This window comes from Solanum tuberosum, unplaced genomic scaffold, assembly GCF_000226075.1.
Source record: "Solanum tuberosum cultivar DM 1-3 516 R44 unplaced genomic scaffold, SolTub_3.0 scf00280, whole genome shotgun sequence".
NCBI classification, from domain to species: domain Eukaryota; kingdom Viridiplantae; phylum Streptophyta; class Magnoliopsida; order Solanales; family Solanaceae; genus Solanum; species Solanum tuberosum.
The window spans coordinates 760,731-785,649 of NW_006239205.1; the positions used below are offsets into that span (position 1 = coordinate 760,731).

The 24,919-nt window shown below is 33.2% G+C and overlaps 2 protein-coding genes and 2 pseudogenes across 2 annotated transcripts; 2 read left to right on the forward strand and 2 right to left on the reverse strand.

Annotated features, from left to right (window-relative positions):
- Nucleotides 1–16: 16 nt before the first annotated feature.
- Nucleotides 17–4,905, reverse strand: LOC102580116 (MACPF domain-containing protein At4g24290-like). The gene is made up of 7 exons (XM_006358752.2): nt 4,382–4,905; nt 3,340–3,578; nt 2,588–2,786; nt 2,318–2,395; nt 2,052–2,235; nt 1,123–1,289; nt 17–947 (listed from the first exon to the last, which is right to left on the reverse strand). The coding sequence occupies exons 1-7, from the start codon at nt 4,640–4,642 to the stop codon at nt 225–227; spliced, it is 1,851 nt and encodes a 616-aa protein (XP_006358814.1). The 5' UTR covers nt 4,643–4,905; the 3' UTR covers nt 17–224.
- Nucleotides 4,906–10,210: 5,305 nt separating this feature from the next.
- Nucleotides 10,211–12,275, forward strand: LOC102594045 (UDP-glycosyltransferase 71E1-like). The gene is made up of 2 exons (XM_006358776.2): nt 10,211–11,118; nt 11,842–12,275. Exons 1-2 carry the CDS (start codon nt 10,220–10,222, stop codon nt 12,257–12,259), a joined length of 1,317 nt encoding a protein of 438 aa, XP_006358838.1. The 5' UTR covers nt 10,211–10,219; the 3' UTR covers nt 12,260–12,275.
- A 658-nt stretch (nt 12,276–12,933) lies between these two features.
- On the forward strand, nt 12,934–17,021 carry LOC102580451 (probable aldo-keto reductase 3; annotated as a pseudogene).
- Nucleotides 17,022–18,189: 1,168 nt separating this feature from the next.
- On the reverse strand, nt 18,190–24,841 carry LOC102580794 (putative late blight resistance protein homolog R1A-3; annotated as a pseudogene).
- Nucleotides 24,842–24,919: the final 78 nt, after the last annotated feature.

Here is a 24,919-nt window from a genome sequence, read left to right on the forward strand (position 1 = left end):
AACAATTGAAAAGATGGAAAGAACAAAAAATAAATCCATTCATTCCACTAAATTCTTCTGTACAATACTGTAACATTTTCCTCCCCCTGTTCGCCATTTCTTGGATAAATTAAACAATATGATATATCATCAAGATATTGGAAGCTGATAAGACTAAATGTAACAGAATAAAAATGATGTAAAGAAAAGGACAAGGCAACCCCAGAATATGTACACACAAGAAATTATGATTCATTTAAGAAATCTAATAGAGCAAACTTCACATGCAAACCTATCTTCCCACCTTCTGTAACAAGCTTAGCAGCAGTTACCAACCAATGTCCAGGAGTGTCGTATGGCCCTCGTGCAATCTCAGCCGTATCCACATACTTGAGCATCTTTGTTGATCGAACTGGTACTGGAGGTCCGTCTGGATATACACCTGAGTTAAGAGCAGCAGGAAGCTGCTTTGGTGCAGCGTCTGTCTTTGTTCGCTGAGTGAATGTAAAAGTTGTGCTGAGATTTGTTAAGAAACTTGACCTATGAGTACCCTCTGGTGTAGCTGCCCACTCTGTCTTTCGTATTGTGCAGTTAGGAAGATAGGTGAAAAGTAGACGCAGATGAAGCACTGTCTTAGGCCACTTCCCTTTGCTGACAAGGTGTGCACCAGTTACCACGAAGACGCCGCTGGTTTCACCCTGCATCCAGCTTGGATCATGCTTAACTACAGATGAGCACACGTTGGAATATCTCGGCCATCTGACGGGATCTAAGAATTGGTCGCTAGATTCATAATCATCGGAGCCTCGCCATTGACATGGCTTGCATAAGGTTGAGTTATTAACAGACTTGGATGCCATAATGTTTGGTAAACTAGAAAGATGTTGTACATGTATGGCTAACTGGTTGCATTTCTTCCCTTCTAAATACAAGCGCAAACCAATGACAGGTTTTTGACCACTTGTAACCTACATATAAGAAGAACATATCGATTAGGTGCCATCATGAACATCAATACCAGTGCATTAGAAGCCATGGCCAGACCAATATCTCATTGGAACGAAGCACATAGTTTCAACTTCTATTATTTTTGTAATAAAGCAATGGTCTTTTTGCTAAGAAAGAAAAACACCAAAGAAGTACCTGGGTAGGTCTCACACAAAGCTTTGGGCCGAATAAACAGAACTGTAATGCAGGGCAAGATGCCACTTTTCTTTGATGGCTAAGAGGCAGCTCACAGAACAATGGCGCCCACTGGCTAGGAACTTGAAACTCGAGGAAACACTGTAAATCCTCTAGAGCAGGCTTATCTGAGGATGAAACGAATTGCGGATAACATTACCGTCATCTTTCTTGAACAGAAAAATGAAGAAAAAACTGACAGGTAAGAAAAATACGCCGATTTTATGAAATATGCTAGATACTAGAATTTATTAAGAAAAAAAGTTCCTCACGTTCTTCTGTATGGATAATTATTTCTTGTGCAAGGTAAGTAAATATGCTGAAGAGTACAAGAGAATGTCAAAGAAAATGATCACAAGACAAGAAAAAGAATTGCCTCCGAATATATGCACTATGTAAATTTCAATCGAAATTATTGCCATGTCAGAAGATAGCCTTGTTTTAGTCACAGTAAAATACTGCAGAGTAGATAAAGCCTCAGTGAGTAGAACTACTAGTTTACAAATAAATGGTCAACGATGAAAAGAAAATGATAAACACTAGCCCCTCATACAGATATGGTAGCCAAAAATGTATTCAGCTACATTAACATTCATTAACAAAAATTAGGCCAAAGCAAATTCTTGAAATCTTTAAAATCTCCAATTTGGACTTGCATGACCAAATTTGATATTATTGTAGGTTAATCTAATTTCGTTGGTTTCTTTTACATTTTGGAACACTACACGAATACCTAAAACCCAATTAAAACAATATCTGCAACAGTACCTGAAACACGTTATTTATTTTTATATATAAAAGAGATGCAGTGATGCACCTTTTATCTGATTATACACTATTAATGGATGGAAAATATGTTTCTCATCTATAAAAGACTATGAAATACTTACAGCGTAGATATAAATTAATCGCATGGCTGAGATAACCGCTTCCTGGTATTCCTGTTAGGAGCGAAGTAATTGGTACAAGTCTGAAGAGTATGCCATCAGGGTAAGCAGCTACGGTCTGAAGCCACTTCGAGTGGCTTTGTGCAAACACATCACCACCTCTTTTTGACCAAATAATAGTGAGACCCTGCTCCACATTATTCGTTAATAACTAATCATGTCTAGCACTTCTTCCATTTCAGAACACAAAAAATTAGAGAGTGACTTACATCCTTGCTTGATGTCTCTGTTATGCTAGTAAATTGCATGGTATGCGACTGCAACATGCGATTGAATACCTCGGGGACCTATAGATTTGAAATAGAAATCCATTCAGATATGATTGACCCCAATTATGTGCATAACTATCAGAACATACCCAAACATAAATCAAGTGCCTATTTAAGTGAATGTAAATGGAATAGTAAGGGTTCATATATTATAGACACCCCCAGCTTGTTTGGGACTAAGGCGTCGTTGTTGCTTAGAGTGTAAAATACCTTCTTTTTACTCTCTTTTGACTTCCACTCAGGCAGAGGACTTGCTTCATCAGAAAAGAGACAATCTCCGAGATCATCCAAGTGTGCTTTTAGTTCAGCAGGAGGAACTGTTGAAGATGGTTTCTGCTTAACACAAAGTAGGTCCTGGCCTCCAACACCCATACCCACAATTATGTGTGTCCCATAAGCCTGAATAAATCTGCTTAAAATTGTCAAATTAGAGATCATATGAAATAAGACTACCATATGAAAACACAAATGCATCTCCAAACACTACCGTACAGTAGCATAAACTCATCCCCAACAACAACATACCCCGTGTAATCCCACAAGTAGGGTGTGGTCTGGGGAGGGTAGAGAGTGTGCGCGAACCTTACCCCTACCTCGTAGAGGTAGAGAGGTTGTTTCCGATGGACCCTGATGTTGTGGGATTATACTAGATATGTTGTTGTTAACCACTCCGAGACAAGTTAATCATGGAGTTTTGTCGATTTTGAAATGACAAACTGAAGATCCTTAAATTAATCAGTACAACAACAATTACACCTATGCTTCAAGAAAGTTGGGGTTGGCTATCCTTGAACACATCAGTACTTAATCCAAAAACTTAAAGGGATCCACAAATGCATCAGTTAACAGTCTCCTCAAAGGCATTCCAACGATATTTTAAATCGTGCTTTGCCAGTTAGAACTCACAAACAGCTATTCATCTGATTAAGCTAAGAGAGTACAGAGTGAAATGGAGAAGCTACCTGGATAAGGATGCTGGATCCCAATGCGGTGGAACAGCTTTCTTCACTTGGTCATGGAGTACTAATGGAGATGCTGTCAGGTGCAAATAGTACAACGAGACAAAATAACCATCAAACGCGAGGTATTTAGCATCTGCTGAATCATTTAACCAGGCTCCACTTAAATCAAAAATGGCATTTAGATAGCCTGATGGAACCTTTCCATGTATTGATGATTTTTGATTTAGCAATGCTGACATCTGCAATGAAGATTTAGGGAAAATTTGGAGCTAATGAGACGGCCCATAACACGCTCGACAAAAATACAACTCTAAAGATCACTTTGTCAATAATATATATATAGGTATCATATTTTTGAAATAGACCAAAAGAGAAAGATCATCATATAAAATGGAATGAGAGGAGTAATCGTTCTAAAACCTTGACAAAACTAATCAGTAAGATGTAACAACTTCACCTAATTTGTATTGGCCATCAAAGAGATATTAGACCCCAAAAGAGTTATGTAGTTGCAACAATACCCGCACCTCAATCCCAAACAAGTTGGAATCGGTTATACTATGCATTTTTTTAACAATCAATTCACAATGGTCATTAGAACAACTTCTACCACTCCTTTTTTGATAATCACGTTGTCCTGAGCCAGCTTGCGCGTACCTCAACTAAATCCTTATGGTACCTACCTCCCACCAACACAAGTACCAGGTAACTCTGACCACCAAGGTTTGAACATATGGAAAAACACCTAATACTACTTCTCGTGTTTAACCACTCGTTAAGTCAACTTTATGAGTGGTTAATTTCACCTTAATTAACTAGAACAAAATTCATAAAACTTGTCTAAAAATTTGAACTTTATCAAATACAAACACTAAACTTTAGAACTTCCATCTAAAAATTTGAACTTTAATTAAAAATTCAACTAAAACTACAAAATTCATTCACATAACAACTTCATGAATCTAAATTACACATACAATCAAACAAATAAAAAAATTAAACCGAGTAAATAATCATTAAAAGGGAGGGTAAAAATGGAAACCTGATTAAATTCGAGAACATCAGACTTGAAACGAATGTGGTCCCCTTTATCACATCGGATATTTTCAGATACATCGGGAATTGTAACGCCGCCGGGGATGACGACGTTCCGTCTATTACTCTCATCCAAAATTACCAATCTACCCCCGTTTGGACATCTTTTTACGAACTTCAACCTGAAATCGCTAGCAAAATCAAACCCACAACCCAAAGCTTCCATAGCCTTAACTTCAATCCGCTTCCTCTCAAATTCTTCACCCATCAGCTCAAAAACGACGTAGTTTTAGTCTTTCTGGTTGGTATTTTGTGCTGAAAAAGTACCAAAAAAATGGAAATTAAGAAATATTCACTTGAGAATGGGGGTATAAGGTTTGGGGGTAGGTAGGGGGGTTTTGGTCAGAAGTAGATGACGGGAGAAGGAAAGGGAAAGAGAAAAGGTTTGACTTTTGACCAGATGTTTCGTCTGCAAATTGTTGACTCCATTAAACTTATTACTAAAAAAGAGAAAGAAGGAAGAAGAAGCACCATAACTAGAAAAATCTAAAAAATAAAAATAAAAATTGAATTGTAGGTGAAAAAGGGTAAAAATGGAATTTCACTTTTTCGAATGAAAATTGAAATTGAAAAATCATTTATTTTTTTAATCTGTGTTCAATATTTATTTTAGATCTAGTTAATGTAAAATACAAATTTGTTGGTATAAGAGTTGATTTTTGCACTTTTTGGTTCTTGTTTTAATTCCCCTAAGACGACAGAAAATCTACATGTCAGACGCAGACATCCTATGTTGTATAATATAACAGTTTATATTATTATGTCAATGTTTGCGTCTGCAGAACGCTGAGTATTGAGGGATGAAACAAATGTGACAATATTGTGTTGCGCTCAAAGGGAGAAAACGTCATCTTGAAACTAAATATTAATTTAGAGTTTTTGAAATATTAATTTAAATTTTTGCCGAAAAACTTAATTTGAAAAAGGGGTTCTTTACCAAGATATTTCATTATTGAAATAGTGATACTTTTGAGATATCAACAAATATTACCCAACATGAAGGTTGCTCCAAATTGAAAAGTTGTTTCTTTTTAGAAATTTCAAAGTTTTAAGAATAATGCAACGTGATTAATAGCATGAAATAGTTGACTCTTGCCAAATGCAGAAAGAAAAAATCAATTTTGGATCAACTTCTTTGTTTTTTTTCAAAAATTAAATTTCAGAAATAAGTAAACATATTACAAAAGTACTAAAAAATCACAAATGCATAATTAAAAAAAAATTAAAAGGTGTAATGTAGTTTGAATATGTTAAATGAAGTAATCCATTAAGATGTCACATTAGTTAACTACTAGTTAACAACAAATTAATTATTAAACAAAAAAACATTCCTCACCTACTATAAGATACAATAATTAAAATAAATATATTCATGAACTTGGAGTTGGTAAACTAAGTTACAGCTCAAGCATAAGCATGCATACATGTAGTAGGATAATAATTAAGATTAATAAACTATGAATAGAAGATAATTTGATGTAAGCCTAACAAAGTTTTTCAGGTTCAAATTTCAAAACATAAAAGATATTTACACTAAAGTGGTCAATAAATTTTGAATATTAGATGATCAACGATTGATGTAGCTTTAGCAACACAATCAAACCAAACTTAAATTGATATAGCTTTAGGTATATATATAATAATAATAAAATAAATACTCCTTATTAAACCCATAACTTTAAAGATTGTTGAACTCTAAGCTAAAATTTTAATGTAATTAAAATTTTGAATTTGTCTCGATATATTGATAGATAATTATAGAATTTTCAAAAATCTACCGACTGCGTGGCGAATGGTAGTGACGTGGGACCCAGAGAGTGGCTGGTGAAGTGTTGACCGCTTGTTGGTGAGTCAGCAATCTCCAACTTTGATTTGATTATTCATTTTATTTTATTTTATTATTCTTTCCAAATCTCACCTGCTTTCTCCTTTCACTTTAATTAATAATTACTTAATTTAAATATTATCTTTAATTGAGATATGGATCAGTCCATCTAATTAAAAAAAAAATAGGCATATTATCTTTGTCTAGTTCAACTATGAATCAATGAAGATTATATTCTAAGAATATTTCCTATGATAACATGTTGGTTACCATTCTAAGTTTTGGAGATATCTAACTTTTATAAAAACAAAAAAAAGGGGTATAATATATATATATATATATATATTTTAAAAGCTTTAAGTAAGAGCCAGCTCAGCAACATGAAATTTGTTGTGATTTTCTTTATATCTACCCCTTATGATTTATGAAGATATAATAAGGTAGGTGCTTGCAAGTTTCGTAATGATATTTCTGACTTGAGAATAACTATATACAATTAGTGTACTACATTTGATTAAATCAACTATAATTAGAATATATATAGTAGGTAAGTGTATATATATATATCAACTAGTTGTGTGATATGATCAAAGAACCAAGAGGGGAAAAATGAGATGCAAATTGAAATGTGAATAATCTCTAATGACGAATGTTCTCCTTTTTAATAAGTCTTGCATGATGAAAATTTAAATTAGTCAGATTCTTTGGTATCGATACTAAATGAGACGAGTAACATGGGATTGTATATCATGAGCTAGATCTAAATCATGAGAAAAGAAAAAAGACAAAATGTAAAAGAGAAAAGTGAATAATCTCTACGATAACAAACACTTTCACCTTTATTAATAGCTTTTTACATAGTGCAAATCAAAATTTTGGAAAATGTACCTTATTATCACGAAATAGATCTAGAGGTTAGCCATTAGATCTCGACTCATTCCATCATCACTATAGAATGTGGTAGGAATTAGGATAGATGAGATGAGAGATCTAGCTATCAAATTATATCCTTAACAATTTTTTTTGATTCGAGCGCTATAAAAATGTATATGAATTAATCGGATCAGTGAATTACAAATACATATGAAATGATTAAACAGAAAAACAGAAAACTCATCTAAAATTAACATACTTACAATGAGAAAAAACTTGAAGATCACCTCAATCTGCCAAAAGCCTCCCTAATAGAAGATATCACACATAATAATAGGAGTATTTAAATAAGAAAAAAATTCATTGAGCATTTATTACTTAACAGATAGAGTCAATGAGAGAAGAATATTGACTAATGACTATATTAATGATTTAATTAATTATGGATTAAGTTTAATTAAATTGGATTCTCTATTCATACCGTCGGTTATGATGTTGAGATAAATTTGTCATTAACAATTCTAGGTTTAGTATTTAATAAATCATTCTAATCTTTGATCATTTATCATCCCTTTCTTATCTGTAAATTTTTCATTTTTTATTTTTTATTTTGATGAAAATTAAATAAAAAGTGGGAAGTTAGTGTAAATGCAAGAGCTCATAATCATATATTGGAAAATTTAGGAGTCATTTGGTAGGTGTATGTAGCAAGGAGATCTGATATAATCTCGATATTATAATTATTATTATTATTATTATTATTATTATTATTATTATTATTATTATTATTATTATTATTATTATTATTATTATTATTATTATTATTATTATTATTATTATTATTATTATTATTATTATTATTATTATTATTATTATTATTATTATTATTATTATTATTATTATTATTATTATTATTATTATTATTATTATTATTATTATTATTATTATTATTATTATTATTATTATTATTATTATTATTATTATTATTATTATTATTATTATTATTATTATTATTATTATTATTATTATTATTATTATTATTATTATTATTATTATTATTACATAAGTATATTATACGTGAGTAAGTTAATTATACGGAAAAGTTATATATTAATTTAGGATGATAGGGTATATGAAATAATAATAAAAGACTAAATTTTTATTCCATTTAAGAAATAAACACATTTTATAAATTGTTAAGCATTATATAAACGAAAATTAAATTGTACATGGTATTCCAATTATAATTTATAAAATTGGGGCATCCAACATTAATAGGTGTACATCTAGTCAATTTTTCTACGACTATATAGTATTGTATAAAATTTCATGGAATATAATTGCTATTTTCGCGATTGACTCATGACTAATTGTAATTGATATTCGGAATTCTTTTGATATGCTAAGTTGTTGACTATAAGGTAGCAAAGGCTATTCTTAAAAGTGTAGTTTTATTATACAAAAACCTTTATCATGTGAAGAAGAATTCATCTAATTAATATTTGAAAAACGTGATTTTAGGGCAAAGGTTATGCTAATTTACGTTACAGTATGGGCAGAGAAGGAGAGTTCATATAAATTTCTTATTAATAAAACTTTGTTGGAAATTTGACAAAAAGTACATTCATCTAGAATTTGGACAAGTTCTTTGTAAGAAAAGTAAAAATATTTGAACTCGTCAACTAATTAACTTGAAAGACAACAAGCTATTTTTCTAACACATTATTGATTATCCTGTAATTCAATTTAGAATCCTGTAATTCAATTTAGAATCAAGTCAAAAACCATTTTGTACGTATACTATAGTCAGACCTCTTTATAATAATCATCCTTTATAATAATATTTCACTATCATAAATATATTTTCAATGGAATCAATCTTTCATATTATGTTATATATATATATATATATATATTACATCAATTTGTTATACTAGTAAAAAAAAATAATGAATCAAACAATATTGTTAACAAAGAGATTTGACTATAGAATTAAAAAGGTCTACATGTTTTCTGGGTCAAATATAACCTTAATACTTGTCTTTCCAGGTGTAAAGAATGTTGTTCATCTTGTATTCCTAAGATACTTAGAACAAAACTTTGAAGAACTTGGTAAGATACAATAAAGTTTAAGAACATTTTCACAACTAGAAAATTAAAACTAGTAGAGAAACTAGAATCAGAAACAGATTAGAAAAAATATACGAAATATTTTTTCTTAAAGAAGAATTGTTGTCAACCTGTGTTTAAATTAAAATGAGAGGAAATTCCTCAATTTATAGAAAACAAAGGGTAGTCTGAAAAGGTTCTTATTGTGCCTTACCGGAAAGGTCACAAACCTTTGAAAAGTCACAATCTTTCGGAAAGGTCATCACCTTTCATAAAAGTCACAACTTTTCATAAAAGTAGCAACTTTTGATAAAAGTCACAACTTTTCATAAAAGTAGCAACTTTTGATAAAAGTCACAACTTTTCATAAAAGTCGCAACTTTTGATAAAAGTCACAACTTTTCATAAAAGTCGCAACTTTTGATAAAAGTCACAACTTTTCATAAAAGTCGCAACTTTTGATAAAAGTCACAACTTTTCATAAAAGTCGCAACTTTTGATAAAAGTCACAACTTTTCATAAAAGTCGCAACTTTTGATAAAAGTCACAACTCTTCATAATAGTCGCAACTTTTCATCAAAGTCACAACTCTTCATAAAAGTCGCAACTCTTCATTTTCCATTCACACCTTTTAAAACCCAACAAAGAACACATTGTCATTTAGTACATGCTAGTCGATAAATTGCGCTAAGTAAATTTATTCAAATAAAACGTTATCTTTATCATCAATCAAATCCAATCAAACACAATCTGACGTCGATGTAAGTAATGTACAAATCCTTATCTCCATTCGTCATTATCATTTGTAAATTGAATTCCTTTATTTTATAACCATTTTATGTGTCAAAATTCTCTTTGAAGTTTGAAACTTCAAATTTTCTATTAGTAAAAACCCACAACTTCTATCATGATTTATCTATATAAACACTAAATACTTTGCCCACAAATAAATTAACAAAAAAGAAATACTCCATCACCATGAAAGAATTAATTTTCATTCCTTTAGCAGGATTAGGCCACATTGTATCAGCCATTGAATTTGCAAAACAAATTCTAAATAGAGATGAAAATTTTTCCATCTCTTTTCTCATCATGGAACTTCCTTTAGACTATGGTGTTCATAATTTTATTCAATCACTCACTTCTCAACCTCGTTTAAAATTCATCGATATCTCCCTAGACGAAAAAACATCATCTGGATTCCTCAATAACCATGAAACATTCCTCTATAATTTCATCGATGGTCACAAATCACTCGTACGTGAATATGTTCACAACATTTGTAAAACAAGTTCATGTTATGGTTTTATTCTTGACATGTTTTGTACCTCGATGATTGACATAGCTAACGAATTTAATGTCCCTAGTTACATTTACTTTGCTTCAAACGCTTCTTTTCTTGGCTTATGTCTTCATTTCGAGACCTTAAGAAATGAACAACACTCAGATACGTCCAGGTACATGAACTCTAACGAGGCATTATCAATCCCAAGTTTTAAAAATCTTTGTCCTACTAAAGTTTTACCTAAGCATTTGTTAGATTCAAGACTTGCCTCAACGTTGTTTTTTGATGGAATTTGTCGATTTAAAGAGACTAAAGGGATTATTGTTAACACTTTTTTCGAGCTTGAATCGTTTTCTCTTCAGGCTCTTTCGGATTCTAAGATGGTTCCAAAAATTTATCCAGTTGGTCCAGTGGTTAGTTTTGAAAAAAGTAGCCATTTTAGAAATAATTCATTGGAGATTGAAAGTATTATTAAGTGGTTAGATGATCAACAGGATTCCTCTGTTGTGTTTTTGTGTTTTGGTAGTATGGGAAGTTTTGAAGCAGAACAGATCAAAGAAATAGCAACTGCACTGGAGCATTGTGGTCACAGGTACTATTAGTTGTAACTTTTTTTCTCCTGTTTCAAGTTGCTTGTCTGGTTTAGATTTAGCACAGAGTTTAAGAAAATAAAAAGGACTTTTAAATTTTGTGCTCTTTAACTAAAGATGTGTATCATGTGCCAAATTGTTAATTAATCTCGTGGTCTTAAATATGTCATGCGTAAATTTGAAGTTAAAGAGTTGTCAAAAAGAAAAGAGACGTTTTTAAAAAAAGAGAGACTAAAACGGAAAGTAAGACAAACAAATTGAAACGAAGGGAGTAACATAGTGTACATACATATAATGCATATATGTACCACTGAAAGGTGTGGTAAAATGATAAAGGTTTCTTTATTATTAACTAGAGATGTTGTATTCGAGCCTTGTGAATGAACTCTTATAATTTACAACATTTTATGATAATGAGGATTCATATAACACTGCAACTAATAACATAATTGATTGGAGTTAAGGGTGGTCTTGTAGTGGTATAAGTTTTTTTTTTTGTATCTTGAAGTGGCTTATTAATATATCTCCTTTAAGGAAAGTTGTTTTCACCTAGACTCTCCAAATTAATATTATGTCGTGCGTGCATATGTTGGATTCTCCAAAATTACTCTATTTTTAGAAAATATAACACGTACATGTCGTTATTTTTGAAAAATCTGAGCAACATAGATTTTTATGCCTCGAAAACCTATTCCTAATTTTGTTTTATTGTTATTTTCAAATAGGTTCTTGTGGTCTTTAAGAAAATCTCCACCAAAGGGAAAAGTAGATATACCAACAAGTTACAACAACTATGAAGAAGTGTTGCCAAAAGGATTCTTAGAGAGAACAAAAGAAAGAGGAAAAATAATAGGATGGGCACCACAAGTAACAATTTTATCTCATCCATCAATAGGAGGATTTGTGTCCCATTGTGGATGGAATTCAATACTAGAAAGTGTACATTTTGGTGTACCAATTGCAACTTGGCCACTCTATGCTGAACAACAAATGAATGCATTTTTGTTAGTGAAAGAATTAGGACTTGGTGAAGAGATAAAATTGGACTATGTTGTTGATTTTGAAGGAAAAAATAATCAAGTTGATATAGTAAGTACTCAAGAAATTGGAAGTGGTTTATTAAAGTTGATGGTGAAAAGTTAAGAGAATGAAGCGAGGAAAAAAATGTAAGGAAATGAAGGAGAAGAGTAGAGTAGCTATGGAGGAAGGTGGATCATCTTATAACTCTCTTGGACTTCTTATTAAGGATGTAATCACTAATATTTAATTTTCCTATAATATGAAGAAGAACAATAAGAAGAAAAGATGTGGTATTTGAGGAGATATGTAGTATCATGATTTATGGTCATTTTCTTAATATTTGTATACTTTTAATATTTATTGAATGTTTTCACTCTTCATTATAGTTTTTTTTATTTATTTTGTATTTCTTTCAAACAATTTTCGTGATCCGAATCTATCGGAAACAATCTTCTTATCTTACAAAGATAGAGGTAAATTCCGAATATAATCCACCCTCCTTATAGACCTCACGTAATTCATTGATTATACTTGATATGTTATTATTATAGTCGATTCAAAGAGATAAAGAGCACTGAATATTTTGTGTTTAACTAAAATTTGAATATACACACATATCACTTTAATGCTGGTACAAATTAAGTATTTAAAAGTATATATGCATAATATGTATAGTATATTTCACTCGATGAAGACAATTTTTTTTAATCATATTATGTATTATAATAATTCTATTAAATTTAGAACAAAAAAAAATATTACTCTCACACTCCTTTTCAATTTTAATTCCAAAATATTCTTTTTTATTTTCAACTAACTCTAGCCAAATACTAGTCCAAACACCTACTGGTCAAACTTTGGTCAACATATGCTCTGAGCTCACTGTTCAGACGGAGTTTCGCCGGAGAAAATGGAAACGCCGGCGAGTGAAGTTCCGAGGGTTAAATTAGGCTCGCAAGGCCTAGAAGTTTCTAGAATCGGGCTGGGCTGTAGGGGCATGTCTCCCAATCACGGCCCGCCCAAGCCCGAGCCCGAAATGTTCAAGCTCATTCAATACGCCATTGATCGCGGCGTCACCTTCCTCGATACCTCCGATCAATATGGACCCTACATCAATGAACTTCTCATCGGCAAGGTAAAATAAAATGTAAAAAATTACTGCTTTAATTTGTTGTACCTCCTTCTTTATTGTGTTGTACCTTGTGCTTTCCAAGTTGTAATTACTCCCTTTGTCCCAATTTATATCAAAGGTTCGGAGTATGATGGTCAAAACTAAATTTTAACTGTGAATTCGGGTATAAATTCTTCAAAATGTTTAAAATGAAAATTTACATATATGAAAACTACTATACAAGTCGATATAGCTAATGATTCGATATTTAAACAAAATTTGAGAAATGGAGTCAAATGGATTATTTTTTTTGTTCTAGATATTAAGAACAACATTTTCTAGAATTTTAGTTTGCATCTTATCGAATTACTTAAATGAAATTTCCAATTGCATATACACTAATTGAGGTAGTTAAATATGTGTATTCTAAATTTTATTTTGTTTAGGCAATCAAAGGAATGAGAGAAAAAGTACAAATAGCTTCCAAGTTTGGCATAAGTTTGAAAGAAGGGAAAATGGACATTTGTGGTGAACCAGAGTATGTAAGAGGTTGTTGTGAAGCTAGCTTGAAGCGACTAGATATCGACTGCATTGATCTTTATTATGTTCATCGGATTGATATCCGAGTGCCTATTGAAATCACGGTTTGACATCTTACTTATATTATTTTTCCATTTATTATATTTGAGGATTTCTAGCAAACTTGTTGTAGTACTATTCTGTCGCTATCTGTTGTTTACACTAGTATCTGTTGTTTCTTGTATTTCCGTTACTTCTTTTTCTAGACTACTATGAGCTATTTTTCCCTGAGTTGAGGGTCTATCGATAACAACCTTTCTATCTTTACGAGGTAGGGGTAAGGTGTGTGTATACTCTATCCTCATTCAGACCCCACTTTGTGGGACTACACTAGGTATGTTGTTGTTGATTTCTAGCGAATTGCTGGATTGTGTGGTTTATGTAAAGAGGTAACAGTAACCAGTTAATCGCTTGGATAAAAGCAGATTTCACTTGGATATAGCTTGGCTAGAAATCGCAAAAATCTTCTGGTCTTTTAAAAAAAAAGAATTGATTCTTTAGTCTATTAAAAAAAGAAATTGATTTAATCAACTGTGTGGGAAATGGTCCCGAGCTATTTTACTTGAATCCGCTTTTATATTGCCAAACTGACATATTCATGAAGATCTTCTGATGCACTATATTTTTCGGAATCTTCAAAAGTGTTGATGGAGATGAGTGCGTGTAGGATCCTTCAAAGGCAGTACTTTGGCAGAGTACGATCAACATATTTGATGTGTTGTTTGTCAATCCATAAGATAGAGTCAGAGACGGAATAATGTTCTACTGACAGTAGAGAAAAAAGGGGTGTACAAAAAGGTTGAATTGAATCTTATGATATGTGAGAAATGTTATGTGTTTCTCTCGAATTCTCGGAGGATAGACCAATGCTTTGAAATTTTTGTGTTGATAAAGTTTACTTAGTAAAAGAAACACTCATCTATGCTTACTGTAATTTCGTAGTTGCTCCAACTATGAAATAATTTTTCTTTATGTCACATTTATCCACTCTACACTCTGTCACCGACGAAATGCTTTATGATGAAATCACAAACAAAGGTCAGCTGAGACCTGTACAGAAATAATCATGGAGATCAGGATTCTAAAAAAGTTTGAATTTTTTGTGTAGCATTCAGTGTGAGATTACTTGACAATTGACATTTTAAGGAGAAGAAGCAGCATCACTGTTAGCTACTACTATCGTTTTTGAAAGCATCACCGAGTCAAAATTAATCATCTTTTGTTATAAACAAGTAGTATAAAAGAGATAAAATGTCCAGTGGATGAAAGAATGTCAATAAAGACGATACTCCTGTCAAATAGAAAATCAACATTTTCAGGCTTTATGGAACAATATAATCGGGCATTTTGTTTATTGTGCTTATTGTTATTGTTTTGTTGTTATGATATTGTGTGGCATAGTGTGTAGATGGGAGAACTGAAGAAACTGGTTGAAAGAGGGTAAAATCAAATACATAGGTTTATCCGAGGCTTGTGCAGCAACAATCAGAAGGGCACACGCGGTGCATCCAATAACAGCTGTTCAGATGGAGAGGTCATTGTGGACCAGAGATCTTGAGGAAGAAATAGTTCCAACTTGCAGGTAATGTGTTTCTTAGAGTTCACTCTTTCAGATAATATGAAGGCTCTTCTGAGTAAATGCCTTTTCCAGAGAATTAGGAATTGGAATTGTTCCGTATAGTCCTCTCAGACGAGGATTCTTCTCAGCAGGTCCAGAGTTGATTGAGAGCTTGGCCGAGGGAGACTTCCGCAAGGTTGGTCTAGTTAATTGATCTGTCTTCGATCTTGCGTGATTTTCATTTGCATTTTTACCATTTACCTCAATTAGCTGCATATCATAGGCATCGTTTTCCTTTTAAACCAAAATTCTGACGTGTGTCATTGGCTTTTTGTGAAACTCTCCAAGCCTCTCCTTGGGGGAGCTCAACGTTAGCATCAACGTTGTGACTTTCCTACTCTTAATCAACGGCTTGCTGATTGACTGAGCTCGACCGATCTACCAGTATTGATCTTGATGAGATTTCGTCAGTATTGATGAATTAAGGTTACGAAACACATGCTCCCTTATGAATAAGGCGATCTGAATACAAGATCAATGAGTCTTAACTTCTAGTGCAAATTCGGACATCAAAAAAGAACACTCTTTATAAATTAACATGCTTAGAGAGTACAAAAAGGTACTCCTATCCCCAAAGAATGGTGGGTCACAGTGTCATGGTCAATGCATCCAAATTTTTGGTATTTCTAAATTTAAACTTCACTAGAAATCACAATAGTTATAACTAGAAAGATACAAAAGTTGAGTTGGTTATAAGATGTTGTCATCAAAGAAAAAACGGTTCGACTCATAGATACTTGGTAACTCTATCCATCAAGGCTTAGACAGATAGAAAGAACTCACCTGGTGTTTGATTTCAACTTGAACCTCATGGTTCTCAATCTAGTTTGCCAACTTATCCTTATTGCTCGAAATCTTTTCTGATACAGCATGTTATAATTAACGATTAAAACAATACATATGCTCGGTATGCCTGATGTATGTTTCTTTTCTCATTTATTTTTTTCCAGAATATACCAAGGTTCAAGCCTGAAAATTTTGAGCACAACCAGCAAATATACGAGCAAGTCAAGGAAATAGCATCAAGAAAGGGATGCACCACATCACAACTTGCATTGGCTTGGATTCTTCACAAAGGGGATGACATATGCCCCATACCCGGTACCACCAAGATTGACAACCTCAACGAAAATATCGAAGCCTTATCTGTAAAGCTGACAACTGATGAAATGATGCAGTTAGAGTCCTGTGCTGCTGAAGATATGGTTAAAGGCGAAAGGCACGCATTCATGTGGGCAACTTGGATAAATTCGGAGACTCCACCATTGTCCTCCTGGATAGATGAATAATGGATACTTTCTCGTTTTGCTTTGGAAGAAGCCCGTTAAAGCCCAAGTGTAATTCGAAGTAAAGGCTGAACCTCGGTTAATGACAGTTCAGCATTTCTTTCTAGCAGGTGCAATAGAGACTAGGATTTACAAATCTACTATGTTCTGGACAAATGAATAGACACAGTGTGCACACTATGTAGTTTGCTAGTAGTCTGAAGTTCTTTTGCTAGTGCATACCTTTATATCCAATTTTCCTTGTATTTGTGATGAAAATTTATTGTTATCCCCTGTGTACCTTTGATCCTTTGTGCGATAGAGCCCTTCCACAGAAGACTCCTGAATCACTCCAAGTCTCGATTTTTCAATGTTATAATATGGTTTATAATTGTTTATGCTTAATGCATATTCAAGTTGTACTTTTTCATCTGATACCATTGCCGCTAAACACTCTATGAAGTAGAGCATTTATCCGGTTCTTCTCTATACTTGATTTACATAAAACTTGGAGTATCTCAGACTGTTAAATCTTCCAGAGACTCGAATCTGTATCCTCGTAAATCTATGCTTTACATTTTCTACCCGAGTTTTATAGATATGTATAGGTTCATGTTAAACTACCTGATTTGATGTAGGCTATCAAAGGAATAAGAGAGAAAGTACAAATAGGTAGCAAGTTGTTATCCAAAAGTACTACTTGTACTTGGTTTGATTTGTATGCCGGTCCATGTTTTATGAGACACACCTTGTCAAGTCTATGCTACTCTTCCATTTTTGCTTCTCTTTGTTTTATGATTTTATTGATGTGTCATTTTACAAACTTCTTCAATTTATGATAAACACTTTCATAACAAGTTATTTCTTAAATACTTTAATTGGAAATGAATTTCGAGACAACAGCTGCATGGAAATGATGCACCCCTTCAAAGTTAGCATTGGCTTGGGTTCTTCATCAAGGAGATGACAGGCACTACGAAGGTTGAAAACTTCAACGAAAATGTAGGAGCCTTTCCGTAAAGTTGATAGCAGAAGACATGAAAGAACTCGAATCGTATACCTCTGGTGATGTTGTCAAAGGTGAGAGACATGTATACATGTCGTCAACTTGGATAAATTCAGAGACTCCGCCATTGTCCTCCCTAGAAAGTTGAATAGGGATTTGACAAGTGATATCTATTTGGCTTCTTATGATGCTCAAATTCTCCAAAGATATTGTTGCACATGTGTCGATCCTCTATGGAAAATCCAATATAAACTTGGTGACATTTTTAAAGAGTCGGAACAACATAGATAGCTTTTGTACATGTACTCAATACTTATTTATGAAGTGAGACGTATGTTATGGATTGCTCCTAAATTATTTAGTACTAAGCTATCAAAACAACTTTCATTCAGTATTCTATTGATTGATAATAGGGAGGTATATATGCTTGTATTCAACCAGCTTTCAATTGTATACTTTATTGAATTTTGCAGGTGTAAGATGAAGGGAAACAACTATTATATTACAAAAAACAAACAAGAAGCAATGTTTTGACAGGTTGTAAAATAATAAAGCTGCATAACAAAGACAACAAGAAATCACAGTTAAAGACCATCTAAAACATACAGAAAAAGGACAGGGATTTCAGCTCTAGGCGCACAATATACTTGAGCATGAGCATGAGCATGGCTGCAACAATTGGCTGTACTTCTGCTGCAATTATCAAATTGAAATACATCCTCGTTAGTTTGAGATCAACATGGAGCAATTAAGTGAAAGCAAGCATTAAATTAGAAGAAGGAACAAGAAACAATATATACCATTGTTGTGATTACAGGCGGGTACATGTTTGACTCTCACAGCTGCCAGATGACCCTAATGATTCTGTATTATACATATTGGTGTCAAGTTAGATGCAGGTAGATACTTAAAAACAAAACATAGGAGTTTGTTTCTACTTACTTTGATAATGAGGTCAATACGGTCGTTTCCTTCATTCTCTTCAACATATTTCTTAATCCTCACAGCTGAAGCCTCCAGAGATTTCTTCTCACACCCAATCAACTTAATCTGTTTCAGCTAAGGGGGATCTCCTTGAGGTGGTGACACATTTTTATAACAAGTGTTTCGAGCAGGGGAAAGGATTCCTCCGAGGCATCCCACCTTGACATATCTAAGAACGACAGTTTCAAGAACTTAAGGTTATGGAATGTGATATCTCCAAGGCACCAATCTCTGATTTGAACAAATTCATCCGGGTCACGTAAATGGAGATACTCCAGGCTTGGTAGTCCCGCAATGAAGGAAACCAGGATTTCTATATCATTCCCACTTAGTACCAACTTCTTTAAATTTGAAGGCAATTGTAACCCAGATACAATGTCAGGCCTCTCAATGGAAAGGCGAAGATTTTGAAGCTGGGTAAGATTCTCCAATGTGAGACAAAATAAATCTGCCGAATTATTGCTGCCCCAATATTCCAATTTGATGTTCAGTTGTTGAAGATTAGGACACCTCCTTGATAACATATCCACCCTATCACATTTATCAATTGGAAATTCAACGTACTTTAATATCCTCAAATTTTCCAATTTGGAGGATCCTTCAAAGAGCCCCTGATTATCCTCTTCCAAATCAAATTTAGCATTCCAAATCCTAACATACCTCAATTTTTCCATCTCCCAAAAAGACGCTGGTAACTGTACTTCATTTTCTGAATTATTTACAATTAAAGTTTCAAGATTGGGCAGATGTGATTCTGGATGAAAATAGAACTTATTTGCACGAACTCTGAGGCATTTCAGTTGATTTAGTGGTTTGAATGTAGCTGACGACAAATAACGCACTTCATGGGAAGTCAAATACAAGACCTTAAGAAGTCGCAATTTAAGAATCTGACGGAAGGGAATCTCATCAATTAACTCTAGGTCATTTATCGTTATCAGTGACCTCAAGTGTTGGTGGAAAGGCTTCCGTGTTTTGGATCCTAGAGATGCAAACTTGGAAAGCTCTCTACTGAAACTGAAGCTCACTCGACTTTCCTTCCATTCAAAAAGTTGAAACTGGCTATCATGCCCCTTCACTGCCAACATAAACTTTTCTTCTCGACTCTTCTCCAAGCAAAAGTGAAGCACTACATCATGAACCTGACAGTATTTGACCTTACCATTATAACTTCTTTTTGAAACCATTACCACGTTACTGTGAATGAGATCCATCAAGTAACCTTCAGCTGCCTCTTCTATCAATCTCCCAGATTCAATGTTCTGCACGAATCCTTCCGCAATCCATAGACTTATCAATTCAGATACTCGAATTATTGCATCCTCCGGAAACATCCCCATATAAAGAAGACAAGGCTTTAAACAGTCGGTTAAGTTATAGTAACTCAACTGCATAGTTGAAAGACTATATTCTTCCGACTCACAATCAAGATGGTCAAATAAAGAATCTTTCACCTCATTCCACCAAGATTCTTCCATTTCCTTTTTTGATTATTCCAGCTACCAAGACAACCACTAGGGGCAGTCCTTTGCATTTTTCTGCAACTGCTTGACTCACATCTTGTAGTTCAGGCGGGAAATCTTCCTTTTGAAACACTTTTTTCTGCAACAATTCACAACTCTCTTCTTTTGTGAGGAATGGAAGAGAATAAGGATCAGTATGGTACTTGACTTGTTCACCCACTTTCTGAAGTCGAGTTGTTACTACTATTCTGCTTCTAATTCCAAAATCTGGAAAGGAAAGCCTTAAGTCATCCCATGCCATACAATCCCACATATCATCCAATACAATGAGATATCTCTTGCCCATTAAGCTTTTCCTCAACTCATCAGCAAGGATGTCATCCTTGTCTCCCTCGTCCTTGGAACCGGTAACTTGACTCAAAATCTCTTGTAATAGCTTTCTCCGGTTATATGTTTGGGAAACGATGCACCATGCTTGAACATCAAAATGAGAAACAATGTTGTCACTATTGTACACCTTTCTAGCAATTGTCGTTTTCCCTTGTCCACCCATGCCTACAATTGGGATGACGTCTAGCTCATTTGTACCTCTAATCAGATACTGAAGCATTTTTTCTGTGTCATTCCCAAAATCCACTATCTCCTCATCAGTCTCTGAATTGCTATGTTGAGTTGGCAGATGTTTAAATGGTGCTACCACATAGCAAGGCTTAAGAGCAACGTCAGCTGACCACATCTCAGACACCTCCACATTAATTTGCTTGATCTCTTTTAAGATTGTTGGAAGTGAGCAAAAGATATGCAAAAAAACATTATACTGAGCAACAATAGAATCAATGGCAGCTTCAGCTTCATATGCCCATTTGATAGTACGCCTCTGAAGATCTTGAAGAATTTCATGTTCATGGTGCACCTTGGCAACATCTCTGAAAATGGATGATAAAGATGACAAATCCTTCTCTAAAATGGATGTAAGAGCTGATAGCTCTTTCTCCAAATTCCCCAAAAGAGGTTTCATCAGGAAATCTAAACCAAATTTAGATTTCGACATCCCATTCAGTTTCCGTATAAGACAATCCAGAAAGCTCCATCCACCAACAGTGGGGAACTGAGATGGAGTAAATTTTAAGGATTTATAGTACGTCTCCACTTGTGCCTTCATATCTTTAGCTTTATCCAATATTTGTATCGAGAAAAGACTTACTTTGCTAGTATCATCTTTGTTTATAGAGGTAGGAAGAAGTTTTTCCATGACATATAGAACATCACCTGCTATAGTTTCAGCTTTTTCCATAACCTCATTCAACCAGTTACCATTAATAACATGATTTGACACATCAGCATCAAGGAAGACCAACAAGAACTCTATTGCCACATCAATATTTTGAGCAGAGACATCATCAGGAAAGTTCTCGAGCTTTTCTTTTTTGAGATACATCAACAATTTGTGGAGATGATGAGAAAATCCTTTTGGCAATTTCTTGTCCTTGAAAGTTCTTGAATGAGACTTTGAAGCCTTTAGCTCACTGAGAAAAATCTTCTTCATTTCCAGCTCCACTAACACAATCAAGAATAATAGATAAGGAGGTGTATTCAAGATATCATTAAACTCATCCTCATCCACATCTGAATCATCTAGAAGAATAGAAACAATGCGACCTGAAAGAGCAAGACAAAATTGTCCCACATTGTTAGCCATGAATTGAATTTGAGTCTCCAAACATTCCATCTTCTCATTGTCGACATAACCATTTATCTCTGTGGCATATAGGTATGTCAAAAATCTCAGTTTCTTTTGAACATTTTTCAGTTCCTTTAAAAATCTGTATATTTCATGGTTTTCTTCAGAAGGGTCAGACCTAGCGCTTTCCAGGCAGTACAACAGTACATCATTTAGATTCTTTCCGGCGCAATCCATACATTCTGACATATCAAAATCAGCCAACTCATAATTGTAACTTAAAATGGTATTACGTTCCAAGAATTCCAACAAATGTAATTCTAGCCTTTCTAGATTAAGGTTAGTTTTACATTCATCTCGAATCCCATCCAATACCCGGTGAAGCCTTGCCATAGTCGATTTGGCATTCTTTGTGTGTTTGACTAAGGACTCACGACAAAGAACATGATGATACTTTATAAAGGTTCTCAAAATTCTTAGCATCATTTCAAGCGCCTTAATTTGATCAATCTTGGCGCTAATCAGATTACCTCCACTCTTGATCCTTCTTAGGTGATTTAACATTTCCTCGATTTCATTTTCAGCCATCTTCTCTTGAAAAATTCCTGCAAGTTCACCAACTCTTGGAATTAGGTTCATTAAGAGAAACATTTTTTTCATCTAGTGTTCGAAAATTATACATTTCACCTGCTATATATGTTAATGCTTGGGAAAGATTATACACAAATGGTGCATATTTACGCTTTTCATATGATCACTTAACTAATTATAGTTATTACCTCAAAAAATCATCTTTTTCTTTTTAATTCCAATTTCCTGAGATATACAGTAGCTAGCTACTAGTTGAGTGGACCATTTGAGAAATCAACCCTCTAATTCTGTATCTATGGGAAAAAGATGACTTACAGTTAGTTAACAAGTATCTTCAATTTCTGATCCAATCATAAAAAAAGGAGCAAAAGAGATGATAATTAATAGAATTGAAAGCAGGTTTGATCATCAAGAGAAAAAAACAAACATTATGAGGGTAAAAAAGAGAGTAAATTTATTTCCTTTGGTGTTTAAGAGTTCATAGTAACAGGTACTATCATTATTTACTACTTTATTCATGCTTTAGTTTGACTTAGTGAAGAAGACTCTTAAATTTTGATTAATTATGAGAGAAGGTATTAACAAGAATTTGAAAAATTATATACTGATATTTTATTTTATTTTACTTATATTGTTATGATTAAAGTGTTCAGAAGGATGTGTATGTTATATTTTTTTATTTTTTTTGCTTACATGTAGCCATATCAATAAAAAAGAGTTTTATGAAGTCAGTATATAAACAACATCTTAAAGCTGTAGTATGTGTTATAAAATAAAAATAAAAATTACATGTGATTTAACTTCTAAAATTGGTTCACGAGGGGAGCATTGTTTAAGTAGGCGTTTGGACATGCGATTTCATCTTGTGATTTGCAATCATGAGATGAAATCAGTGTTTGGACATACAATTTCACCTCATGATTTCAAATTATGAGGTGAAATTCCAAAAAGTTTAATTTGAAAATTTCATATTATAATTTCACATTATGCATATATAAAAATGACCCACAAATTTATATTTTATAAAAATCATTCATATATACCAATCATTTATTTCATGTATAAAAAATTATAATTGATATTATTATTCTTACCAACCTTTAAACCATCTATATCAGATATAACCATTACTCTTACCAATCAATTTTTTTTCATGGAATATAAATAGGATGATATAGCTATTAATGATATTGAAAATAAACGACTCAAAGTAACAATGTTGGAAAACTGAGATGGAGTACTAAACTTTAAGAATTTGTAGTAGACAATACATATAAATATGCCATTTAACTTGGGGATAAGACACTAGTACCCCCTAGACTATGACCGAAATCGGGCGTGGGAGATGTTTGGAGGCCACGTAGGCCAAAAAGGCGTACAAAATTACAAAAAAAATAAGTTTAGGAGGTAATAGGACCTTAGTTTAGTTAAGACGTGTCTCTGAGATTCCGGTCATAGTCTAGGGGTACTTATGCCTTATCCCTTTAACTTGGCTTCAACTAGCATTTATGCCCTTTAACTTTGGATGTGCATAAGTAAGCATTTTAACTTGTATAAAATTGAACAAATAGATACACGCGGTTTATATTTGTATTGAGTAAATAATTTATATACTTGAATTAATTTTACAGACGCTGCATAAAAGTAGTAAAGAAGAAAAATAATGCACAGAAGAAAAATCACATTTTTTTTAAAAAAAAAGGAAAAGGTAGAAGTAACTCCCTAGACTATGACCCAAATTTCAGAGACACAAACTAAGGTCCTATTACCTTCCTGAACTCATTTTTTTTGTAAATTTGTACACCTTTTTGCCTTACGTGGCATTCAAATATCTCCCACGTGCCTTAACTGTGTGGAATCACGGAGTGTGTCACATAAGCCAAAAAGTGTATAATATTATATATAAAAAGAGTTCATGGGTAATAGGACCTTAGTTTAGTTAAGGTGTGTCTCTGAAATTTCGGTTATAGTTAGGGATACTTGTGCCTTCTCCCTAGAAAAAAGAAAAGGCTTTGTAGTATATGAATAACATTGAGTGTACTATTTGAGAAATCAACTCTCAATTTATAGGAAAAAAGTAATTCATGAAGAAGATGACTTACAGTGAAACCAACTTGTAATTTTGTCTTTCTTGTTTAGTATCTTCAATTTTGTGATCCAATAATAAAAAGGAGCAAAGGATATATAATTAATATTGAAAGCAGATTTCATCAAGAGAAAAAACAAACATTATGAGGGAAAAAGGAGAGTACTAATTCTTAAAATAGGATCATCTGCTAAACAGTTGACGATGGTAAAAGTTTCAGAAAATATCTTAGAAGGGGGAGAAAAGGGAGTCTGGTAAAAAAAAACATCAATTATTGTAAAACTAGTAAAGCACTCAAAAACATTGGGCTGGTTTTAGGTGGCGGCTAAGATATAAATTATTTATATATAATAATAATAATAATAATAATAATAATAATAATGGATAGAGCAAGTGGGG

What these genes read in the sequence shown, in the direction of transcription:
- LOC102580116 (XM_006358752.2), bottom strand. Translation starts at nt 4,642, where the DNA reads ATGGGTGAAGAATTTGAGAGGAAGCGGATTGAAGTTAAGGCTATGGAA. An exon ending in GATCCAGCATCCTTATCCAG is followed by an intron (nt 2,787 to 3,339) that starts GTAGCTTCTCCA and finishes AATTTTAAGCAG; the next exon opens with ATTTATTCAGGCTTATGGGA. An exon ending in CAAAAGAGAGTAAAAAGAAG is followed by an intron (nt 2,396 to 2,587) that starts GTATTTTACACT and finishes TCAAATCTATAG; the next exon opens with GTCCCCGAGGTATTCAATCG.
- LOC102594045 (XM_006358776.2), top strand. Translation starts at nt 10,220, where the DNA reads ATGAAAGAATTAATTTTCATTCCTTTAGCAGGATTAGGCCACATTGTA. An exon ending in CTGGAGCATTGTGGTCACAG is followed by an intron (nt 11,119 to 11,841) that starts GTACTATTAGTT and finishes ATTTTCAAATAG; the next exon opens with GTTCTTGTGGTCTTTAAGAA.